General features: G+C 36.8%; 4 protein-coding genes across 10 annotated transcripts in view; 2 read left to right on the top strand and 2 right to left on the bottom strand.

Moving 5' to 3' along the window:
• Window positions 1-3,859, top strand: part of LOC122328902 (sushi, von Willebrand factor type A, EGF and pentraxin domain-containing protein 1-like) — a 502,117-nt gene extending 498,258 nt beyond the window's left edge. For 5 of the 6 annotated variants that reach the window (XM_043224970.1, XM_043224976.1, XM_043224971.1 and 2 more), the window contains 4 exons: window positions 112-147; window positions 892-925; window positions 1,392-1,465; window positions 1,857-3,859. In XM_043224970.1, coding sequence (XP_043080905.1) covers window positions 112-147; window positions 892-925; window positions 1,392-1,449 — 128 coding nt within the window. In that variant the 3' untranslated portion in view covers window positions 1,450-1,465; window positions 1,857-3,859. The remainder of the gene's footprint in view (window positions 1-111; window positions 148-891; window positions 926-1,391; window positions 1,466-1,856) is intronic. The other variant, XM_043224973.1, reaches the window with a different exon arrangement.
• Window positions 3,032-8,790, bottom strand: LOC122328906 (V-type proton ATPase subunit S1-like). Its single transcript, XM_043224986.1, is given in 13 exon segments — window positions 3,032-4,305; window positions 4,307-4,329; window positions 4,331-4,450; window positions 4,524-4,761; window positions 5,375-5,425; window positions 5,514-5,575; window positions 5,577-5,753; window positions 5,951-6,036; window positions 6,482-6,513; window positions 7,031-7,224; window positions 7,309-7,383; window positions 8,299-8,425; window positions 8,630-8,790. Coding segments are annotated over 13 exon segments (1,335 nt in total). The 5' UTR covers window positions 8,716-8,790; the 3' UTR covers window positions 3,032-4,241.
• A 1,628-nt stretch (window positions 8,791-10,418) lies between these two features.
• On the top strand, window positions 10,419-17,373 carry gdi1 (GDP dissociation inhibitor 1). 2 transcript variants are annotated; one of them, XM_043224382.1, is made up of 10 exons: window positions 10,419-11,447; window positions 11,655-11,754; window positions 11,901-12,035; window positions 12,114-12,312; window positions 12,820-12,951; window positions 13,055-13,154; window positions 13,256-13,427; window positions 13,574-13,718; window positions 13,980-14,034; window positions 15,214-17,373. In XM_043224382.1, exons 1-10 carry the CDS (start codon window positions 11,361-11,363, stop codon window positions 15,364-15,366), a joined length of 1,278 nt encoding a protein of 425 aa, XP_043080317.1. In that variant the 5' UTR covers window positions 10,419-11,360; the 3' UTR covers window positions 15,367-17,373. The 2 variants fall into 2 exon arrangements, with proteins under 2 accessions (XP_043080317.1, XP_043080318.1); XM_043224383.1 differs by lacking the exon at window positions 11,655-11,754 and having other exon boundaries at window positions 10,420-11,447.
• itih6 (inter-alpha-trypsin inhibitor heavy chain family member 6) overlaps window positions 16,464-25,037 on the bottom strand; it is a 13,808-nt gene continuing 5,234 nt past the window's right edge. Inside the window, exons 5-18 of the mRNA XM_043224377.1 lie at window positions 24,571-24,818; window positions 24,312-24,481; window positions 24,106-24,222; window positions 23,846-24,017; window positions 22,318-22,601; window positions 20,552-21,761; window positions 20,374-20,406; window positions 19,949-19,966; window positions 19,479-19,532; window positions 19,355-19,375; window positions 19,167-19,217; window positions 18,928-19,041; window positions 18,448-18,828; window positions 16,464-18,352 (exon numbers count right to left, since the gene is read on the bottom strand). Coding sequence (XP_043080312.1) covers window positions 18,087-18,352; window positions 18,448-18,828; window positions 18,928-19,041; window positions 19,167-19,217; window positions 19,355-19,375; window positions 19,479-19,532; window positions 19,949-19,966; window positions 20,374-20,406; window positions 20,552-21,761; window positions 22,318-22,601; window positions 23,846-24,017; window positions 24,106-24,222; window positions 24,312-24,481; window positions 24,571-24,818 — 3,139 coding nt within the window. The 3' untranslated portion in view covers window positions 16,464-18,086. The remainder of the gene's footprint in view (window positions 18,353-18,447; window positions 18,829-18,927; window positions 19,042-19,166; window positions 19,218-19,354; window positions 19,376-19,478; window positions 19,533-19,948; window positions 19,967-20,373; window positions 20,407-20,551; window positions 21,762-22,317; window positions 22,602-23,845; window positions 24,018-24,105; window positions 24,223-24,311; window positions 24,482-24,570; window positions 24,819-25,037) is intronic.

Below are 25,037 nucleotides of genomic sequence, written 5' to 3'. Positions count from 1 at the left end.
TGTTTTATTTTGTTTTAAGGGTTACAGAATGATTTGTATTTTATGTCTTGTGCCATTCCTTTCGTCTTAATTTATTAAGCTAACAATTTTTTGTTTGTTTGTTTTTTACAGCTATAGTGATTGGTGTCATCTTTGCAGTGGGTTTGTGTAAGTCAGTCTGCAGAATTCAATTGATATTTTTTTTTTATTCAATACAAAATTCAAACACAGTATCTGTTAATAATGCTGGGTACACACTAAAAGATTCTTACAGTCAGACAAGATCTTTTAAAAGGAGAGAGACCACAAACAGAAAGAAGAAAAATCCTAAATCTTTTAGCCCCTATAGTGTGTTGTGTCCATGGATATTGGATATATTATGTAAACCAAAACTTTTATTTTGAATGTGATTTTAATGGTGAAGTGGAACCTCCTCATCATTGTATTGCTGTTCTTAGTATTTCCATACATTCTGTTGAATTAATAGAAGATCTTAGGATTTTGATAAAACATCCCTTAATCACCATCAGCCTTTGAGTCGGAATAAATCATATTTTATCTGCTCCACAAACACTACATAAGCTAATACATGATGTACTTTGGATAAAAAGGTAGACTTTTTTCCATCAATCAGTTAAGATTTACAACAAAAATGTGGCTCTATAACAACCACAGTATCATTTAATTTGAGAAGAGCACTTAATTTGCTCTGTTAACAGGAGGGTAGTATTTTAAGTACGTTTTGCCCAATGACCCCTCGACAAATTCTACGGTATCCGTTTTGTTTTTATTTCTGAAATATTCATGAAAATGTAGAATATATTTGCTGTAGAATGTTGACATTACTACAATAATTAGTTTATTTTTATTTAATTCTGATCATTTGTAATACATTTCTTTTCTGTTTCATAGGTATTCTCATTGTTTGCTGCTGTTTATGTAAACGGTAAGTTGTCTGCACCACCTGGTTGCATCTCACGTCATTTCTAACTCTTTCACTTTCACTTATTGTGTCATAAAAGAATACTTTGCATTCAGTGGTTGCGAAACAAGTGGGAAATTTGGGTGAGATTCCCCCACATTTTTCATGGGATCTAGAGATGCCTTTTTAGGTTTAGTTTTAACGTACCAGCTGTTTAGTCATGCACATGCTGACCAACACCTTTTTCTGAGCAGGTAATTAAATATATCAATCGTTTATCGAACCACAAAAAGCATACAAACTCTCATGAAAAATCCTTGTGATAATTCTTTATTTCTGCAGCCATTAAAGCTTCTAGTGTGTATTCTGGGTGGAAGGGTTTTGTGTGTTTCGCTGTGGGGTGAGGTGCTGTGTGTGCTGGGATTGAGATTTAATCTAGCAGATATTTAGTCATGCACATAATGACCTTCACTGGATTTTTGGATTGCAGCTCAAAACGGCAGTGTTCTCACAAGGTGCCAACTAATAATGCAGATGATGTTTTATAACACCCTCACATATGTGGTAAGGACAATAGGGACTGTTATCTTTGCGATTCTCTCTAAGACACAGGCCTCTGTGGTGCCCCATGGGCAGGCAGGGTTTCTGAACATTTATACATGCATCATTTGTTTAAATGTGGCCAGTAATATTTATGATATCAGACTATCAATCCTTGAATATAAGAATGAAAGAACAAGTCGGTTGAGCGTTCAGAAGATTCTTCCTCATGACCATGTGTTTAAATGCAGGTCATTTAGTGTTTTTAGACACTTTTTTTTTTTTCCCCCTGAGCTTGATATAACTAGGGTTTTAAAAATATAGAACAAAGTCATTTATATAATTCATGCGTTATTCATTTGTTGTTGTTTTTTGTGAATGACTTCTTACATAATTTTTGCACATCTAATTACAGGTCTTCAGAAAGTTGTCCTGAATAAAATCCCAATGAAGAATCCTGCAAACATATGTACCCTGTATATACACACACTTCCCAGAATCCAGCACGAAGCAAGCTGCAGCAAATTTCTCCATAATCAGACTCGTTGTTGCTTTAAAAATGCCAGCTTCATGCGAAATAACTCCTTCTTTACTCCAGAAACTCAGTCTTCACATAAGTCAGGTTGAATTCACTTTTATAAAGTGTATGCTTGTGATTTCTTGACAGTTGTTGATGTAGAGATCACTCATTAATAACAACGTTCCTCTTCTTGAGATCATTTAAGGCAAGAAGTGCACTGGGAGCCCCTTCCCTCACTGATTCAGTTGAGGGCTAGATTTATCACGATTATTTATGTAGAAAGAACATTTAAGAGATGGATGTCTGAATTTTGTAATTGCATAATATTTGTGAATCCACGTTTTTTTTTTCCACGAGGTTTTTTGGTTTTGCCTGTTACTTTGCATTTGTTCCAGTAAATGTAGTACAGAAAGTGATTGGCGGTGCAGATTTTAAAGGAAAGTTCTGTTTATTTCTGCTGAAGTGCATAAAGTGCCTTTTTGGTTTTTAAGTGTTTGTCTGAGGTTTTGTATAGGTTCTAATTGCATTAGAAATGTTTTGCGGTCTCGATTTTTACGTTAATAAAGAAAAACTTTAGTATGATAAGTCATTTACTTTTGTCTGCTTTAAGACCAAATACATACAGAGGCCTAATTGCCTTTTGTTACTGCTTATTTATTTTTTCCCCTATTTGGAAAAGTTTGCTCTAAAATATTGGAAAGTATTAATATCTTAATATTTGACCATTTTTTTTTTAATTGGTCATAGTAATTTTTCCCCAGAAGTGTTTTCTTTTGTGTGTGTGTGTGTACACGTGTACTGATTGGCTGTCTTGGTTATTTAACTTTTGTTAGCTTTAAACTTTTCAGCATTCTCAAAGATGTATCATATTCTATTGTTGTGGTGTTTGAAATGGTTTTGAACCACTACATTTGTGCCATGCTAATTTAATGCACTGGCATAACTTGATTTCCAGAATAAGCACTGTCGCAAAGTTGATCAAATATAAATCAACCTTTATGATTCTGTCTTTCATTGAGATGTCTGTGTGCCTGAAAGGACTCAAAATAAAAGCTATCAAAACAGAACAGTTGGGTTCATAACTGACATTTGTCCATTTTATTTTAGTTCTTGGATATTTGCAGACCTGAGCACTGATTCTGTTTGACACACAGTGTTATTGTGGAATTAGGTTTTGCTCTATCACTAGATGCATTTCATATTCAACCAGTACAGCTGCTTTCTGTATCACAAGGTTTCCAATAAACCACGTTCAGTTCACCGCGTTACATTTCCTCTATTACATAACAAGGAACAATCAGTTTAGTTGTTCAATTATTTCAATAGAAAAAAACTGTTCATGACTATTTCATTTACAAAGCATGTCAAACAAAAACATGAATCCTACTGCACATGGTATATTTTGAACAGACAATATCGCACCAATGAGTTTTTTTAACATATATACAGCGACTTCAATTAACAATTGTACAGACAACAGCAAAATTATGGCAAGTTTTACTGTAATTACAGATTTGTTAAACCATTCATTCTTTGGGGCATCACAAATGAAATCAAACATTTTAACCATTGAAGACATGTGAACGTACTTTTGGCACTTTTATTAGTCTAATAACCAAAAACTTTAATGACTTAATTTAGAATTTTTCATTCTCCATGCAGTGACTGGTCCATAGGCACTTAAATTGTACATTTGGCATAATTAAATATTGGCAACCTTTAAACTTACAACTACACAAACATGTACAAATCCAGTAAAATATGAGAAGCAAACCACCAGATTTATAAGGAGAAGATAAATAACAGTAGTCCAAACAGGATGTTCCAATGCAAAACATGTCAAAAAATATTCCATTCATAGAGAAATATGCATGTGTACTGAAATGCATAGGTTCAACACTTTTTGCAGCATTAATTAATGTAGACCGATGTAAAATGTCTAATATTCAGTGCTACTTATATGCATCTATGTAAGAAAAATGCTGCAAAAGAATAGTTTAGTTTTAGTTAGTGCATTTGATTGCATAGAACCCTAATGTAAAGTGTTAATTAAATAATTACAAGTGTAGAAAAGGAGAGATGAAAATTTCACCACCTTCTACGTGACATCAAAATACATTTAAAAATATGATTTGCCTTTGAACATACATACTCAAGAAAAAAAAAATTCAATAGTCAAGCTAGATCCATAAATTCCTGATTTCCAACCATCAGTTTTGCCATACATACAAATCAAGCGTATTTTTACCTTTTTGACAACATGACAGTTTTTGGCTGAAGTCACTCACTCTGAGGCACTGAAATCGCTGGCCCTTTCGGGTCATCAAAGCGGTCCATGGTGCGGCTGCATGATCATGTGCAGGCCGTGAGGTAAGAATGAGCACCATGAGTAGAGAGGTCAGCAGGCCCATCCAAATCGCCGGAGTGAAGAATCCCGCACAGTCGCTGGCATACGAGAAGTCTTCACCGCTAACGCCGAAGCCTTGGATCTGTGGGAAACAATGTGGACTTTTTGCGGTATACTGTATATGATTCCCGTTTAACAGAGCATTGATAGAGTACCTGGAAATCATTGAAAGACAGCGTCCACAGGGTAGCGTTGTCCGTAGCGCTTCGAGGCACCAGCAGGGGGCTCTGAGCGCTGCTCACGCTCTGGCAGTGGAAAGAATACTCCGCAGGAGAGTAGATCCCGCCGCTGGCATTAAAGATGGCTCTCTGCCCGTCGTACTCCAGCTCCACCTGCTCCATCACCGACCAGTCGCGAGCAGACACGGGGAAGAAGATCTTGCGCATAGAGAAGCTTTGAGGAAGCATCGGATCACAAATGAAGGTGTGACTAAATACTGCTATTATGCAAAAATCTAACAATATACATCAGGTATGCACTGTTGGCAGCAGCTTTTGAAGAATTTGGTTTGTTTTTTTTTTTTTTTATTTTCTTAAGCCTCTTCAACAAAGCTGCATTTCTTTTGTTTTTTACAAATACAATAAAACACTAAAATTACTGTTTTAATTTTTTTTTGTTATTTTATTATCTTTTAAAATTGTTATTTATATGATGCAAAGCTGAATTATTATTCCAGGTTGTAGTGTCACAAGATTAGAAATTATTCTAATCAATAAAGTGAACATAAAATATATCATATAGCAAAAAAAAAAAAAAATCTATTTAAAACTTTTTTAAATTTATATTGTCAGGGACAACTTTCAAGTATACGTGTTTAATGTAAATAGTTTTTTTTGTTTTGTTTTTAGGATAAGCAGAACCTGAAATATTTTGGAGTCAAACATCTATTGTAAACGCATGTTCAAACGCGGGGTATTTTTCCTCAGATTCAACGACTGCAGTAAAACCCGTTCTTCAAAATCACAATTAATACATATGAATGAAGGACTGTGTGTTAAATACTCACATAAGCCTGAGGGATTGCAGATTCAGAACATTTTGGAAATTGAGGACAAGTCTGAAATACAAAATATTGTATACTTTCAAGAGAAAAGCTTTACAAATATGGAAACATATGCTCGTTTCTGCTTTATTACGATTCTGACCTTGACACCGTTCCATTGCAAACGGAACCGGCCGTGATGTCAGAAGAACTATTAAAAACGTCTCTTTGCCAGATCCACCTGTTTCCCAGAGTAAGTAGCGAGGAGAGTGTCTGCCCACATCAGGATGCAGGGCCCCCCTGTGGTGTTGACGACAACTGGGGTTTGACGAGACTCCGGCAGGGCCTGGAGCAGAGATCGGCCCACAGACTGTGCTGCCATCACTGGGCTCTCCTCAATCACCTACAAAAGAAGGATGAAAGGACAGTTTTGTTCAGGCTTTCATCAAGGCTGTCATTAATTGTTGTGTCAAATGAAGAGGAACGTAATGTGAGAGAACCATGTGCGTGTACATACCAACTTTGTCCTTTTGTGATTTTCCTTAATTGGATAAAGCATCTGCAAAATGCATTCACGTAAATGTAAGGAAAAAGACTTACTCTAGAAGGCTTCAGGCCGGTGTATACGGCAGTGTAAGGCACATCCTGAGACTTGAACATGTCGAGGACCTCTCCAATGATCGCATCTAATCAGAAAAGAAATCTTACACACTATAGTAACGATACTGACAAACACATGGCATCAAGTTCAAAAAGAATTGGTTTAAACAAAGGACTTTTCTTTATATAATATATGCATGTGTATTGTGTATATTTATATATACTCACATGCACCATATATTTTGGAAGTATTTACATGCATATACACATTATACATTATATATAAACATATTTAACATATAAACATACTTTTCTATTACATATATACATGCATGTGTTGCATTTATGTATATATAAATACAGCACAAACAATATTACTTTTATTACTTTTATTGCAAACAAAAACTTATTTAGGAGGCGATCCATTGTTTGACAGCATTAGAACGAATCAAAGAATAAAAAGCACTTAAACTAATTTATTACAAGTAATTACAATAAACTATTAAAACTACAAAAAGAATATCTACTCACCATTTTTCAAAAGCAATTCCTTTGTCTGATCCCCTGACATTTAAACAAAGCAAAAAAACAGTGTTATTTTTGTATTATTTCTGCACTATTATAGCATTTTTAAACATTTAAATTACCTTTTATTTTTACATTTCCTGTGTTATTCTTTTAGTTATTTTGTTGTGGCCAAGTAAATATATCTCATTTTCATTTAGGTGTTTTATAAGCTGCAGTTTTCCTCCAATATTTATGATGCATTTCAGCTTTATTTATATTAATAATAAAATTTTTTAGGTTTTAACAATATCAGCATCACAAAAAGGGAAGTTAACATTTTCTTTGAACAATGAACAATTCCTTCATTTTACTGAAATAGTTTTTGTTTTATTTCAATGTTCTGAAACACAAGACACTTTGGCATGGCTTCGTTTTGTATTAGAATGTATTCTTTGAAACAGCTAAAAAAAAGCTATATTCCAGTTTCTGTGTTGCTGAAAGCTACTCCGATGAAAAGAAAATGAATCCTTTTTGTAAGAGACTGTATAATAAATAAGATTAAGAACATCTTACTCAGCGATGTAAGGGAGACGGAGGGCCAGCAGGGAAGGCTGTGCTGTGCTCAGCTTGATTTCCTTCAGGGCGCTGGGGTCCATCTGGACTGCTGGGACACCCAGCTCTGCCTGGAACAGCTCCAGGACGGAATGTGATGCAGACCAGTCCAGGGCTGGCAACACCAGGGGGCTGGAGGACGTCTGAAGTGCTGACTTGAATACAGAGAGAGAAATGCTGATGAGAATGTTGATCTAGTTGTGCTATCCCTCCAGAATAAACAAACAGAGCACACCCACCTCTACGTTCAAAAAGGCACTGTCTCGCTTGTTGCCAAACACTCCACCGTACATAGTGAAGTCTTCCAAACTTAGCTATAAAGTGGGGAGAGCAGGCAAAAAGTTAGTTACGTTTGTGCCACTGAGATGCTATTAAATAATCATATTGTACATTTGTATTTTTGTTTTAAATTTAAATTTGACTTAAAGTTCTAATATTATAAAATCTATATATCCATCTATATATCTATATCTATGTATTTATCTGTCTTCTTGGACATACCAGGATTTCATTACCCATGTACAAATTTTGATCATCTGCAGACTGATATTGAAAGATTTCTTTAGCTTTATTGCAATATTAAACATCACGAGATTTTAACACCTAGGGTTATAAAGTAAAAAAAATAAATAAATAAAAAAATTATATATATATTTATTTATTTGTATATATATTTATTTGTATATATATTTATATATATTTATAAATATATAATTTCACATCTGTGATGTTTAATATTGCAATAAAGCTAAAGAAATCTTTCAATATCAGTCTGCAGATGATCAAAATTTGTACATGGGTAATGAAATCCTGGTATGTCCAAGGAGAAGACAGATGGGGAAGTAAGACTGTGGCTCAAAGTCACACTATACTGACAAATCCAGTAACCGGAGTAAAAATATCAGTGTGAGAGGAGGAAACTACTTCACTAATAGTTCCACATTGTAAAATACATTCTTACTGCATTGTAAAGCTTTTCACCAATAACAGAAATGAACATCAATAAAGCACAGTATATGGAAATGACTTTAAAGGGCATTGTTACTTCCATGATGACCTTTTCTATCACACAGCTCGTTGATTGTTTCACATATTCCAAACTATTTAAACAGTCACTATATAACTACATTATGTATTATACGACTGATCAAATGTCTAAAATACAAAATAACAAAAATCACAAGAATGCACGGCGGCTGGCATTGTTTTAACCACGTATGGTATTTTACCTTATCCTGTAGGAAGAGCAGCACATTGTGTGGAGCGGTGGACAAGGCAGGTTTGAGATAAGACGCCAGCTGCCCACCAGACACTATCTGACCAGCTGCTGCTTGAGGCAGATGTGGCATTTCGGACCTGTATTGACAAACATATCATTCAGCTCACGACCCCCCTCGACTTGAAACACTGTTCGACGCAATGAACCTCTACCAAACGCTTTTAGACGTCGCTGTTAGCTGATTCGGCTGCATGGGCATATAAGATAAAGAAAGCGGTGTTCTGGAGTCACTGTAGAAGTCAACCTGAAAACAGTGTTCAAGAAACGCACGCGTGACTTACCCATCACTGGTCCACATGAGCAGAGGCACTTGAGCACAGCAGCTGTAAACCGAACAGAGAAATAATAAAAGCGAGGTGAAGGCCATTGCTGAGAGACTTGTACGCCGCGGTCCCACTTCCGTCCTCCTGCGGGAGAGTCACGTGAACGGCAGAGAGCTGACGATCACGTGACCGTGAGGTTTTTTTTCTTTTCTTCAATCGCGTGATTATCTTCTGACTCGATTCGTTCACGGTCTCTGACGCAGTGCGCAGGCGCGAGACGCAGCGTCGCAACGCAACATCATATGAATAAACTACATTTGCGTTATTTGCTAGGCCAGCGAGAAACAGAACATCCAGCCGCTGTAAAACATTAACATTTACATCTGTCTGTCTGTCTATAGATAGAAACGTTGTACACATCAATACAGTGGGCACGTTATAAAATAAAATAAAGTTTCACACAGTATCCTGTAGAAACAAAAACATTTGATAAAAGTTTGTACAAGCATTATATAAAATATTTCCATTTTAACTGGTGCTAACGTTACCTACAGAATCCATGTATCATTTCTCGCTATTACCTATAAACTATTGAACTGTTCATTAAAAACTTTTGCAAGACTATATATAGAAAATACGCTTCTTAAAACATATTGTAAAGTGCATTTGACTCTAGCCGAAACGCACTGGGATTGTAATTTCAGGACCACTTTTATTAGGCTTAAATATTGACAGGCAGCCTGTCATATGATCGCACTTTAATCAAGCTTTTTGTACTGCTAACAGGCCGTATATTATTATAAGAATGTTGTAGAAACATTCGTCTTAACGTTAAAACAGTTCTTGAGTTAATCATCACCACGTTAATTCACGAAATATTGAGCGAGGCTTCATCATCCACGGTGTTGTCGGCGGAGGGATATCTGGTACTGTGACTGCGCCCTGTGCCATTCAGCTGTAAAATGGGGAAATGAAAGTGCCACCGAGCGAAGTGAAATGATTACATGCCCAGGGGCCGAATTATAGTTGTTATTTATAAAGCATCCACATTCACGGCTGAATTGTAACTCTGTGTTGATGACATTTACTGCTGTATCGATCGTCTCCGTTTGGGGAGGTGCACTATATTATTTCGCGAATGTCTCCGCACCGCTGGAGCTCGCGCTGCGGTCAGGGCCATCTTTGGTTGTTCTCGCCGGTCGCGCCACAGTCAGCGATCAATTGTGATACGTATCGAATTATTTGAGCGATAAATTCTTTCCAGGGAGGTCGTTTCTGCCGCGAACGGGACAACAGACCGGTTCCGCATAAATATTTTGTTGCATCCACGGCCGTTTTGCAGATATTTTTTTGCAGCGGAAATTTGGCTTAAGACGGGAGATCCACTGTAATACAACATGGATGAGGAATATGATGTTATCGTATTGGGCACCGGACTCACAGTGAGTAACGCGTTGGGGTCACCGACGACTCGCTGGCTTCGGGAACGGATTAAGATATCGCCGACGGATGCTCGGATGCTCGTAGATGTGGCTGAACGAATAGATGCTTAGCGTTAGATTGAACCCGACGGCCTATTGCTGACGCATCCTTTGGACCAGTACTGTACTGTGTCTGTGTAGTGAGCCAGCATTTCTCGCAATTTCTGCATGCATACGAGCGCAATCCACGCCAAATCCACCTTCCCCCGAATGTTAAAGCCGTCGAGGCTGCGTCGTTGTATTGACATGAACGCGGTTATTAAAAAGTAATGAATGATTCTTCTCTCTCAGTGTCTGGTTCTAAGGAGTGGCATCAGGTATCCCGTTCGCTCGGGCGTCGAAATAGGGGGGATTTATGTATTTACTGCGCATATTTTGGCTTTTGCGTTTGCCAGCGTTACAGCTGTGTCGTACTTAAGTGATGTTAGTTTACTGTTTGCCTGCAATTGGCTGTATTCATTTTTTGTTATTGTTATAATCTAAAGAGCCCGATTTTACGAATGACATTGGTCGCTCGCGTGCAGAAAACAGTATTGGTTAATGCAAATAATAAATTAGATGTAAAATAAAGTGTTTTCTTTTTATCAAACGCGTTCTTTATCTTCATGGAGGATAGTGGCTGATATGGGCTGCGGCTCGTAATGTGGGTTGGGTGTAGCGTTGTTCGATTCGCGAACGAGTTGTTCTTGTGAGTCGGTTCTTTTCATTGAATCGATACGAGAGGGTCTGTCGTTGACTTAATGGTAGAAGTTTTTTAAATGCCTCCTGGAAATGTATTTTCGACTTAATTATGTGGAAATTGTTAAAACAAAAACAGTTGGATGTAAACCTGAAGCTAAGATTATAGTATCGTTTAATGTAACTGTAAATTTTATTTAGGTTGTAAATTATTATTGTTTTATGTAATGGCTGCAACGAACTTAATTTGAACACATACAATTGCAATAAACACAGCTGTTAATAAAGCTTTAAAACATTTGATAGGCCTCGGTGGGCTGTCAGAGTGACGTAGACGAATCAGAAGAATTGGTTTTCGAAGCGCTCCATTAACTGCTCAAAAGAACCGATTCGCGGAAATGATTCGGACTTTGCATCACTAGTTGGGTGGGGTGACTCGCATCCATCCCAGTGTTTAACACGGAAGTCAAGGCAATGGATAGATGCACGCTGCCATGTCAACTCATGAATAAAAAAAAATGGAAATTCATATCCATGGCCGATTACAATAATGGTGTTTATCTGTGTAGGAATGTATTCTCTCTGGGATCATGTCTGTGAATGGAAAGAAAGTTTTGCATATGGACAGAAATCCATACTACGGTGGTGAAAGTTCCTCCATCACACCCCTGGAGGAGGTGAGGATGCTTCACATTTACCGCTGGCGCTACTCCAATCTCATGTCTGCTTGATATTGCATGTTTACTATAACTGCGTAGCCTAATTGCAAGAATAAATGTTGCTATTTGTAGCCATGTATTTTTAAAAAAGTGTTTATGAAATTGCAAAATACATTTTATTAAACATTTACACATGCACTCACATTTTACATGCTTTTCTCTCAGCTCTATAAGAGATTTGGGATTTCAGACAGCCCCCCAGAGTCAATGGGCCGGGGAAGAGACTGGAATGTGGATCTTATTCCTAAATTTTTAATGGCCAATGGTAAAAACCTAAGTAAAATGATAGTTGGTGTGATAATGTTGTTCAAAACATGTTTTTGGATTAGTAATTCATACAAGGCTGCCATTTTTTATTATATTCAGAATAATAATGCGCCACTACGCTTTGTCATTGTTTTTTTCCTTAAGGTCAGTTAGTTAAGATGCTTCTATACACTGAAGTGACCAGATATCTTGACTTCAAAGTGGTCGAGGGAAGCTTTGTGTATAAAGGAGGAAAAATCTACAAAGTGCCCTCTACTGAGACAGAGGCACTGGCTTCAAGTAAGTCCAGCTAGTTTTTATAACTCACGACTGATTGTTTTTGATAAAAGTAGTTGACCCGTGACGTGTGTTGCTCAGATCTAATGGGAATGTTTGAGAAGAGACGCTTCCGCAAGTTCCTAGTTTTTGTGGCCAACTTTGATGAGAACGACCCCAAGACTTTGGAAGGTGTCGATCCCAAACTCACAACAATGGGAGACGTGTATAAGAAGTTTGACTTGGGTCAGGACGTCATCGACTTCACGGGACATGCCCTGGCGCTCTACAGGACAGACGAGTAAGAAGAGTCTTATCATTGCTCTAATCATAAAACCTGTCATTTAAGGCAATACACTACTGGGGGAAAAAAACCGTTTTACACCAATAAATGTATTTTATTATATTCTATTAGTTTCTATAGTTTTTTTTCATTGTATAGATTTTTTCTGGTTAATATATAGAGTGATAAAAAGATCGCATGTCAACAAAATGAAACAACAATTTTGAATCTGGCATTATGTAATATTCAGATTTCTTTGTGGAAATGTTTGCAAATCAGGGCGTATTTAATCAGATAACGACTCATTTGCATATTCAAACATAACGCCTTATAAAACATGCAGTAAGAAAAACTATTGTCTATATACACGCTGCGATTAATCAGCTGAAAAGTACTCTGATAAGTATTCCCAGTTACTTTTTAGGACTAAAAATATGGTAATAGAGAAAAGCTTTTGGCTTGCCAGTAAATGACAGCATATGCTTTTTCACTGGTGCTAAATGAATTGAATTGGATTCCTCCTAGATACCTTGAGCAGCCGTGTCTGGAGACCATCAATAGGATCAAGCTCTACAGCGAGTCTCTGGCACGCTACGGGAAGAGCCCATACCTGTACCCTCTGTACGGACTGGGGGAGCTGCCTCAAGGGTTCGCTAGGTCAGATGCTCCTCCCGCCCAATCATCCTCGCAATCATGTGTTGAGCATCATTGTGAAGTCCTTCTGTTATAATTACGGTCCTTTTCTCTTGTGAACTTACAGGTTAAGTGCAATTTATGGAGGAACCTACATGCTGAACAAGCCAGTGGACGAGATAGTGATGGAGGGAGGACACGTGGTGGGCGTGAAATCGGAGGGAGAGGTAAATCTTTAGTGTTGCTTGCAGTGTGACATAAGTATATCATTGATGCGTAATATCTGGTGTTGTTTTCTGGTTTGGCTAAATTACCCTGCTTTTTCCAGGTTGCCCGTTGCAAGCAGCTCATCTGTGATCCTAGCTACATCCCGGACCGCGTGCACAAAGTCGGACAGGTGATCCGGGTCATCTGCGTCCTCAGCCATCCCATTAAAAACACTAATGATGCCAATTCCTGCCAGATCATCATCCCTCAGAACCAGGTTAACCGCAAATCAGGTGAGCGATGATACAAGAGTTTGCAGGAGAAGCTAGCGTTGGTTTGTTAGTGTTTGTATATGTGCGGTCAGCACTAGAGGGCGCCGCTGGCTTTCGTTTCAAAAAAGAGCCAAGTCAATGCACAATTTGTTCTTGTTTGCCTTTAGATATCTATGTTTGCATGATGTCCTACGCCCATAATGTGGCGGCCCAGGGAAAGTATATCGCCATCGCAAGCACCACTGTGGAAACCTCTGATCCTGAAGCGGAAATCGAACCTGCGCTGGAACTCCTTGAGCCCATTGACCAAAAGTTAGTTTACTCTGTTTTCTGTACGCTGTTTAGTTAAGAATTTTAATAATGTAAATATCAAGTAACACGGTTCAGAAAAATGTTACTATTTAGTATCAGTATGTTCCAAAAAATACACTCTTCTCTCCAGACACACACCCACACTACTCGCGTACTTTGGTCTGCAAAACCAGTTGGCCAGCTAAATTCATAGAGTAAAGCTAAATATTGTACTAAACACACATATCATGCTACATGAATGCAAATGTTTCATTTTTGCAGGTTTGTGGCCATCAGTGACATGTATGAACCCACAGATGACGGTACAGAGAGCCAGGTCAGCTTCCCAGTGTTATTTGAACAATTCATCTGCACACATAGTATTTATTACTTTTTTTTTAGAATAAATATTTTTACTCAGTTTTATTTTAGTTTTAGGAATTTTATTTTGTGGTATTTATATATATATATATATATATATATATATATACATATATACATATATACATATATACATATATATATATACATATATATATATATATACATATATATATATATATACATATATATATATATACATATATATATATATATACATATATATATATATATATACATATATATATATATACATATATATATATACATACATATATATATACACATATATATATATATACATACATATATATATATATACATATATATATATATATATATATATATATATATATACATATATATATATATATATATATATACATATATATATATATATATATATATATATATATATATATATATATATACATATATATATATATATATATATATATATATATATATATATATATATATATATATATATATATACATATATATATATATATATATATATATATATATATATATATATATATATATATATACATATATATATATATATATACATATATATATATATATACATATATATATATATATATATATATATATATATATATATATATATATATATATATATATATATATATATATATATATATATATATATATATATATATATATATATATATATATATATATATATATATATATATATATATATATATATATATATACATATATATATATATATATACATATATATATATATATACATATATATATATATATACATATATATATATATATACATACACATATATACATACATATATATATACATACATATATATATACATACATACATATATTTCATTTTTTTGTCCACTTTTAATAATTATAGAATTTCACAGCTTATTTAATTTCCAAAGAAACCCTTTTCTTTGGAAATTAAATAAGCTGTGAAATTCTATAATTTTTTTTAGTCAACAAAAATTATTAAAAAAATTTATTAATAATTTTTAATTTTACATTACAAGAAACTGCCTTTACAGTAATTGTCTTTAAATAAGGCACCGCTGGGCATCAATCAAAATTATAACTACTTTTGTCGTCCTCCTTTATTCAGGTTTTTGCATCACGGTCCTACGATGCCACCACTCATTTCGAAACAACTTGTAACGACATCAAGGACATCTACAAGCGCATGACAGGCAGTGACTTCGATTTTGAGAACATGAAGCGTAAACAGAACGACGTCTTTGGCGAGGACGAACAGTGAGGGGTGGACAAGTGACGGAGGAGTGGAGAGGCAATGATCAGATGGAGGGAGAGATGAGGCGGGCTGAACGGGATTTACCTGACTGGGTTCAGAAGGGACGCAGAACTGATTCGACAACGCTGTAAATCTCTTTCAACCGACCTTATCTTTTCCCAGAGTGCTCTTTGCTCATTGTCTCCACACCCTCCGGTGTCTCTGTTCAGATCCTAACAGCTCAGCACACAGACACACAAACGCTCTATCGCTCACATTCCACAACTCTGCACTACAAAGTGGGCTCACACCAACATGCTATTTTAGATTCTCACACAAGCAGTATGCATCGTTTGCGCAAAATATCCTGTTGAAGTGAAACACACGTCTTTCTGTTCTCTGAATATTGTCTTTGACCGAAGCCCATACATGTGAACGATTCCTCGAATATTGAAGGAGATTTAAAATCATCAACTTTCGTGAAGTATCCCCAACTGTCCCGAGACTGTTAGTTTAGCATACTGTCGTCACTTTTGACATTTAACGGCTTCGTGTGAACAGCAGCCTTCCTGTACTTGAGGAAAGTGTCACTGATATAGTAAGATCATCAAACACTACAGTTTGGCACCTTGGAAAAATGATGTAATGTGATATTGATAATAAACACTAAATTGTGCAAAAGCAAATCTGATTTTGCTAGATCCAGCAATCAAACCCCGAACTGACGAGTCTCATATCATTGCATTTCCTATTCACGATCTTTCCGCTCTTTTAACTACAGATATTTAATTCTTTTATTATTATTATTATTATTATTATTATTATTGGTGGATTTATTTTTTTTTGACAACTAAATTGAATGAGATGTATAATATGCAGTATAGAAGCGAACTGTAAGCCATTAACTTGTAACTAACATTACAGTCTTTGTGCTAACTCTTAAAAATATTTCTAACGTTTCGTCACAATTTCTAATGACCTGAAAACCGACACGGACGGCTGTTGTCGATCGCTTAGTCTGTTACGGGAAATGAGTCTTAAAGAGAATGTGGAAGCGATTTTCACTCCCACAGCTGCAGAGGAAAACGATAATGTGAATTTAATGAGTATCAGATCCTTTGGTATTTGATAGTAGCCATATCCGTTGGTAAACCGGGCTGACTCCAGTCTACTAAATGCATACATGCTCTAACTTTGACTTGTGATGAACACTATGCCTCCCCCCTGTGCACTGTTAAGATTCTCACTGCATCATGCAATCGGCCTGCGTCTTTGATTTCTGTTTTTATCGGTGATCGACACATGTAGTCTCTGCATTTACACCTGGCTGTTAGAAACCACAAGATTACAAACTTAGCATTGATCTATGACTGGTCATTTTCACCATTATATCTCTTAATCATGCTCGTTTTTGTTTTGAAATGATTTGAATTGCCATCAGTAGTTATAGTAGACGCTAGTCTGGAGCAGATGGTAATGGTGTGCTGTTTGAACTCTCACTGTACAGCTTTCAGTGTAGAATATACAAGCATTCTCATGTTTTCCATACTCGCCTTTGCTGAGAAAAAAGCCTTTGACTGTAGTCCCCCTCCTCCTCCTCCTCCTCTTCCTCCTTTCTCTTTATTTTTAATGTAAAACAAGGAGTGTGACAGTTTCATTACATTCTTGAATTTTATTGGGCCAAAGTCACTTATGGCCTTATAGATTCACATAGAAGCATAAAGGTCTTGAACTCTCTTCCTTATAGTGCACAAATTAGATTGTGAATTAATGATAACTGGAATCAAATAGAATTACGCTGCATTGCTATATTTGTTATCTTTTGCACCTTTCCAGCATATTGTCGCATATGTTTGGATTAACTGTTTTGTACTGTATTTATTTTCATTTTGTCTTTCATTTTCAATGTTGAAACAACTAAACACCTTAAAAAAAAAACTGACACACAAACTCGACAATTTTAAGTTGTGAATTTCATCTCGTGTTTGAGCAGTCTTGTGCAACAAAAATAAATATGAACAAAATGAAACTCAATCTTTCTTTGGTTATGTTTGGTTATTGGCACATAAAGAAAGATTACCTTTCCTAACAGGACAAAGTAAAGCATTCAATACTCATTACTAATATACAATATTATATAATAGCTTTACACAATTCCTGTATTATATTTTAAATGAAGGCATATATGTACACATATATATTTATGAAAAATAGCTGGAAGATTAGAGAAAATATTTGATTACTGTGAATTTTTGTATCTCATCTCAATGAACATTAAATATTAATAATTAAATAGTTAATTTACTGCTAAAAATGCACTTATATCAGCAAGATTTTCTGTTTTTGAAAGACATTTTTATGCTCAGCGTGAGTGTGATATATACACACACACACACAAACACATTTTTTACCATAGGATTTAAAATTGTAAATATACTTTAACATTTTATTTATTCCTGTGATTACTCAGATTTTTTTGTTGCAATTTCTTTGAAAAACAAATCTTTAAAGGGTATTGTACCATTATGTTCAAATGCAAATATTCAATATTAGTCAATATTACTTATAGCCAATGCTTCAGAAAAATCCTTCAGTTCATCACAGCTTGTGTATATTCCTATTCTCTCTCCCATCAGGTGTTTTTTCACTTTCCAAAAAAAAAAAAAAAAAAAAAAGCTTCAAGTTCCAGTGTCTTTTCCGTACCTTTATAACACTGTAGATGGGGAGACGTGGTCTGGTAAGGTTATCTATTGGTGTTCCACAACATAGCTCTCATATGACTTGCCCAGAAGCCTCTCTACATCCACCTTTGGCACTACCCAACACTGAGCCGAGTGTCGCTTCCTGGACGAGTCCTTCAGAATCTTGTCTTGCAGAGTGACAGGAAAATGCTCATCTCCTTTCTTTAACAAACCCATGGCCAGTGAAGTGTTTTTATTTGTTTGTCCGTGATGGAAACCAGCTTGATCCCCTGAAACCCTTATGACTTCCATAAGAGTATGCTGAAACTGACCTGGAAAGATTACCCAGACAAGTCTTCAAAAACGGCAAAATATGGCTGGAAAATTATTCAAAATATTTTTTTACAAAAGAAACGGTGTTACCTACCCAACAGCCCTTGAGTGAGATGAGAAAGCCCTTTTCCATCTGCAATATAGAAGCCCAGGTGCTCCATTTGAAAGTATTTGGGATGGTTGTAGCGATGGAAGAGAATGAGGAACTGCACACCAACCCCGAGCTCAATCCAACAGCTGTGATGTTCTTCAACCATAATTCTCATGCCATGCCGCTCCACAGATCCTCTCTGATTGGTAGGCAGCAATTCAATTTCCTTCCCATCCATTTCCACTTGCACCGTGTCCAGTGTTATTGTGATCATAATGGCACCTTTGGCTGCAGTGATGGAAATCTTGTCGAAGAAGGTACGAGTACGATTCTCCAGCTCCTCTTTAGATGGAGCCAGCATTAAATGCCCATCCACAATAATGCCTAACGGGATAGAACAGAAACAAGAGACATCATGTTAAAAGAGTTTTTAAACAATAAGATATATATATATATATATCCGATGTAAAAACATGAAACAACCTTTGTCTGGGTCCACAAGAAGCCGCAGTACATCATCAGCCCTGCCATCGATGGTAAAACACAAGTTCTGGTGGAGCTTTGGAAGCTGAACGACAAAATGTGGGTCTCCATCCACTTTCAGAGACAACAAAATACTCTTATGTTAATGAGAGTCTAATCTTATATTTAAACAGCAATGTGCAAAAACAGCTAAAGGCAAAATTGAATATTTCATAAGAAAGTCTGTCCTTGAGTCATACCTGAGGAGGAGAATACTCTAATTGAGCTTAAACTGGATTGGTTATCTGGGTCTGTTGAAACCGAAGACATGCTGCGGTAAAATGTGCTGCTAATTATACATTAATAAATGTAGCTGCACTGTATTTCGGGAAAGATTTTTATTGCACAAACAAAGATTATGAAATGATAAATGAAAAAAGTGGTTTACCAGACACCTCAGCATCGGAATCTGATTTTTAAAAAAAATACAAAATTTTATATAAAAACTACATAATACTTCATGGTAGCTGATATAGTAGACAGAGCTAACATTTCCAATGCTTTTAACTCACATGACTCATAATGAATGTTGTAGTCATAGTCGTAGTCATGTGCTGTATCATAATCTGGAAAGTAAAGTCATAATGATACAGCTTTGGCTTAATTTGATATATATTTACGGCCTGTTCACACCAAGCACCATAACTATATAGATAATGATAAAGATACAGTTCTAAAAATCGTTAATATTTCTAAAGAGTTCACTCCACAACGATAAAGGCATAGAGAAACAATATAATTCGAATAATTTTCTGAATGATTTTTTCCCAACATTGACAGCCAATCAAAATCCATCCTGTTCTCGTGAGCTCGAGAACTAAAAGCAACAGGCGCGAGTGCACTTAGAATAAACAGATGATATCGTTTGCTGGTGTCCCCGCAAATATAGTTCCCGTGATTGGTGTGACCGGCCTTTAGACAGTTGTTGTTAATTTTTGGAATCAGTGTCAAACTGATATGCATTTAAAAATGTATAACATACCTTTAAGAAGTTCAATATCTGTATAAAAGATTCAGAAACGCACAATCAGAAGCTACAACTTTACCCTAATTTTATTTTGACCGTATGTGTCCACTCGTCTTTACAGCTGCCACTTTGTTTTTCTTCCGTTAATAGCATCTATTTAATTCTGTTAAAAGCGGAAAGTTTGCCAAACTGAATTTTTTCAGTTTAATTAGTTCTATGTATGGTTTGTACACAAGACACAAGACACGACAAACCAAACACACCTAACATAAACAGATACCATTGGAAAAGAAATGAAGACTGTGTAGTGACCCTGTCAATTGGTTCAGGTTGATTGTAGAAGTATGTTCAACACTACCTACTGTAATCTGTCCTAGTGAACACATACGGTGTCTAACCCAAAGAAGTTAAGAAAAGGAATATAATACGGGCTGCATTACCTTTCCTTTGAATCTGGATAGATGAGGACACATCTGATGGTCAGAGAAGCATGGAAAATAGAGGACACAAAAACAAACATTACATTTGCATTTTTATTCGTTTGAGACATATGTAAACGTAAATATCTGCAAAATTGTGACTGACAATGTCAGCTTCTGCTTCTCGAAAGGAACTCACCCAGAAAACGAGCGGCTTCCCACAACTTTGGTGCATCTGTCATTCCTGGCATAGGCAGAAACGAAGGAGTCATCAGTGTGGCCACTTCCAGTTCAACCTGAATGTCTGAATTAGCGTCTGTGGTAGATGCTGTGGAAGTTAATGTTTGTTTGCCCTGCTCAAGCGTTTTGAGCCCTGAGGTGGTAGAGTTCTCAACATCCGAAGAGTCTTTCACCACAGATGGTGCAGTTTTGAGCAAGGAGGCTAACATTATGCTTTTGACTGGTGAAGAGGAAGAAGTGGTTTTCACTGTACTGACAGGTGTGTTTGAAATTTTAGCCGAGGCTGGTGTGGTTTTGAGGGTGCTTGTAGGCGAGGAGGATGATTTGCTGAAAAGCGGGGTAGAGGTGGTCTTAAGTGGTCCTGTAGTGGTCTTCTTAGGTGATGGAGGGGAGACTGTTTTGTTAAGGGAAACAGAAGAGTTAGGAGGCCGACCTGTGGTGTGAAGCCCTGAGGGTGGTGGATGTGCTCGTACTGATTTGGTGACAGGAGGTTTGCTTGTTTTTGGAGGTGAGAACGAGCTGGATTTTTTCCCTGTTGGAGACGTGGAAGACACTTTAGGTGCAGTGTGAGAGGTCTGATTAGTCACGTTTGTAGAACCTGCTACAGCACTAGTAGACATTTTGCTAGTTGTGGCCACAACAGAAGAGCTAATAGTAGGTTCTGGTTCATCGATATCTGGTTTAATCACAACCAACGATGTGACCGGTGTTACAAAATTATACTTCAATGAAAGATTGGTGGCTTTATCTACAAGAAGTCGCTGTATGAACACATCCGAGGTGTTAATTTTAGCCAAGAGCAACTCTTTGATTGTGAAATAAGCCCAGAGCCGATGCACAATGCTAGGAATGCCATCCAGTACCTGTGCACACCCCAGAGATGGTTCTGTGCCATTTACAACTGCTTTGGCCAATGGTAGCTCATTCTCCACTTTGACCTTCTGCTTTGAATCGTTTGCTGTTAGCATAAGCTTTAGATCCTGTACACCTGGCTTAAGTCGGCCCGTGACTACCAATTCAGAGCCCTGGAAGTAGTTGGGGAACAGAGAGCGAGTGATATCGTACACCTGATCGTCTAGATAGGACAGCTGGATATCTGAAAGCAGAGGGCTGGCAACTTCATCATAGAAATCTTTCAGCTGGACAGCTGCATCATCATCCTCATATACCTGAAAGAGAACAAACAAATGAAAATATTTATAATTTCATTTACAAAATTTATTTTAAACAATTTAAAGATTAGCTGAATGTCATACCAAGAGCACTGATATACAGTGCAACAACATTACGGCTTTTGACTGTTTGACTTTAAGAGAGAAAATTACACTCAAGCCACCTTAGTTGTATATGAGTTTCTTTATTTAGTTATATTTAAAATGATCCTGGCTTTATCCTTTATTAAACCCCCAAAGTCATGTGGAGTACAATGTATAATGAATAGATCTTTGACTTTTAGATTAAATGAACAGACACTTTTTTACCTGCAATTATTAAGCTTGGAATAGCCAGGACATTTTTGTAATATAACTCCAACTGTATTCATCTGAAAGCCGTAAAGTCATATACCCCTAGGTTGCCTTGAGGGTGTGTAAATTATAGTAGGGTAGTTTTCATTTTTCTGTGTTCTATGCCTTTAACTGAGTTTATGTGTTCTATAAATACCAGAGTTTTTTAATGACTCTTTCAACTTTTGGTGTATAGGCATATTTGTAGACGGCCACTTACCATCCGAGCCACACCACGATTCTCCAATGCCAGCCTCCTCAACATGGGAAAATCAGCATCATCTCCGAAGGCCAGGCCAAATAACGATGCTAAACCCAAAGCATTCTGTGCATTGTGCAGAATCACATCTGGTTCTGTCTCCCCAATAGTGGCTTCCCCATCAGTCAGGAAGATGATCATGGGAACACGGTGAGATGAAGCCACATTATCAGTGGATGAAGATGAGCGTGAGGATGGATTTAGCAACTGTGCAGCAGACAACAGAGCTGCATTGATGTTTGTCCCTGGTGTAAGGAGAAAAAAAGTTATTGCAGTATTTCTTGCATAACTGAAACCACAATGTGGCTGTTTAATCTCTAACTTCACCGAAACAAATTTTATTTATTCCTCAGTTTCCTGTCCGAACTGATGGCAATGTGATAAAATACAGTGTACCACAAAATAAGGGCTAACTTTAACTCTTTCTGTTGAAAAAAAAAATAATATCAGCATATGGTTTACAAACATCATTGGTAACATCCTTACATCCATAACTATTAAAAAATGAAGTATGTATAAGTTACTTTATAACTTATTAAATCACTAATTTATAGTGCCTATAGAAAACCATCATACCCTACCTTTACCTTTTCTCACACCCTGGAAAATAAAATAGATTAAGTCTTAAGTGCAGTTAAGAGCTGCATGTACATATTACATCTCTCATCATTTAAGTAAAAATATAATTAAAATAAATTCCAGAGGATTCATCAGAATAAATTAGTGAAATTCTTGGTTTGGTAAATCAGCCCCTTAGAGTATAACATTGCTTAGATTCAAGCAATTAAATTCCATGTTAAACACCAGGTTAAATGCCCCATCTGACATCAGTAGTAGTGGTGTTCAATACTTTAAAATAAAAGGAGCTATTTCTTGAAGAATCCACTGTTAGTAGTGCTGTTTAGCTATCAAAAAAAGGCAAAGCTGGCCTGTATGGCAGGGTGGCACGAAAGAAGCCTTTCCTAAAAGTGTCACACCCAGCCTTGTTTGCGCTATGAAAAAAACTAATTGGGAAGAGCCGGATACCTTTTGGAAAAATGTGCTATGGTCTGATGAGGCCAAAATTTATGTTTTTGGACTGAACTCCAAGCGCTATGTTTGGCGAAAAGCAAACACGGCACACCGCCCAAAACTCATCATACCTACTGTGAAGCATTGTGGTGGCAACATTATGTTGTGGGGGTGTTTCTCTTCAGCTGGAAATTGGGCGATTGGTCAGGATTGAAGGGAAAATGGATGCTGCCAAGTACATGCTGCCTGCTGCTAGACAACTGAAGATGGGCAGGTCATTTACCTTCCAACAAGACAATGACCCAAAGCATAGGGGTACGATGATTTTCTAGAGGCACTGTATATACATTTGTTTGTTTAAATATGATAAATTATAGTTTGATATTTAAATGCTACATAAATGTTATGAAAATAAATCAATTAAAAAGGAATTCTGCCAGAAACAATATTTTTTTAAAGATAAAAAAGAAACACCTACAGCCCTCTGCGATTATCCTCCTGACAAATTCCTTGGCATCCCGCACATTTTGCCGAGTTGCCCGGACAGTGCGGCCTTTCTTCCAGGTGTGGACCTTATCTGAGAAAGTGATGAGATTGAAGTAATCTCCCTCACGTAAATCACTCAGTATAGTGATCATGGCTGCCTTTGTCTGATGTAAAACAGTGGAGAAATACATCATTCATTGTTCTTTATCTCATTCTCAAGAAGTTGTGGTTTTGAGTTGGCTGACATGCTACCTGCTTGATTTTTGTGCCAATCATAGAGCCGCTGATGTCAATGACAAAGATGACATCTTTAGGAACTACAGGAAGCCCTCGAGGTGCAAAGTAGTGAACAAAGTAGCCATCATCCACCTGGAGTGAAAAAAAAGAAAACAAGAGAAAGTATTACAATGGACCACTGCTATTCTGGTACCACCAATCAGATACATTAGAGTGAAGACCTGGATGTCCCCCATGGGGTCTTTGAGCTCCACGTCATACTGAATGATGAAGTCTGCACTGAGACCTCTGGGGGAGATGTTCTTCTGTTGCTGTATGGTGGGAGTATAGTGCACATGTGCGCAGTAAGGATTCTGCTTGACCTTGGTTGATGGAGGAGGATCCGCATCCACTGAAAGATCAGGGGAAAGGAAATAAGCCACATTTTGTGATTGTTTGTCCTGAAGCATCTATGTGACAGAAGTGGTTCTTTTAGCATACCTTGAGCATTTTTGGTTAGAAGTCTGCTGGTTCTCAGTGGCAGAGCTCTGATAAAGCTAATGCCTGTCCGCTCTGATATGCTGACATCCAAGGAGACGTTCTGCACAGGCTGACCAGGCCGTAGACCCAGAGACAGCTCATAACGGCCGAAACGTCGTGATAACAGCTCCTCATACGTCAGTGAGAATGAGACACGAGCTCCAGGAGGCACGTTGACTGCGACACGGAACTTCTCTATCTCACGTTCCCTTTGGAATACAACAGAAGTTAATCACGCTCCAGGTTCAACATTTCACCTGAAAAATTATTTTGAAAAGATTTTTAAAAAGATGTATTGTTCGAAACATCTTCAAGTAGATAAGAAACACTGTAAGAAATTTTTGTCAACGCATTCATTACAAAAAAATATGTTTGTTGGGTCAAAACAGAAGAGAAAATTAAAAAGGCTTTTGCAATTTTTAGCGGAT

Source organism: Puntigrus tetrazona, chromosome 23 (assembly GCF_018831695.1).
Source record: "Puntigrus tetrazona isolate hp1 chromosome 23, ASM1883169v1, whole genome shotgun sequence".
Lineage (NCBI taxonomy): Eukaryota > Metazoa > Chordata > Actinopteri > Cypriniformes > Cyprinidae > Puntigrus > Puntigrus tetrazona.
The sequence above is the reverse complement of the archived record's forward strand: the minus strand, read 5'-3'. Positions and strand labels throughout refer to the sequence as shown.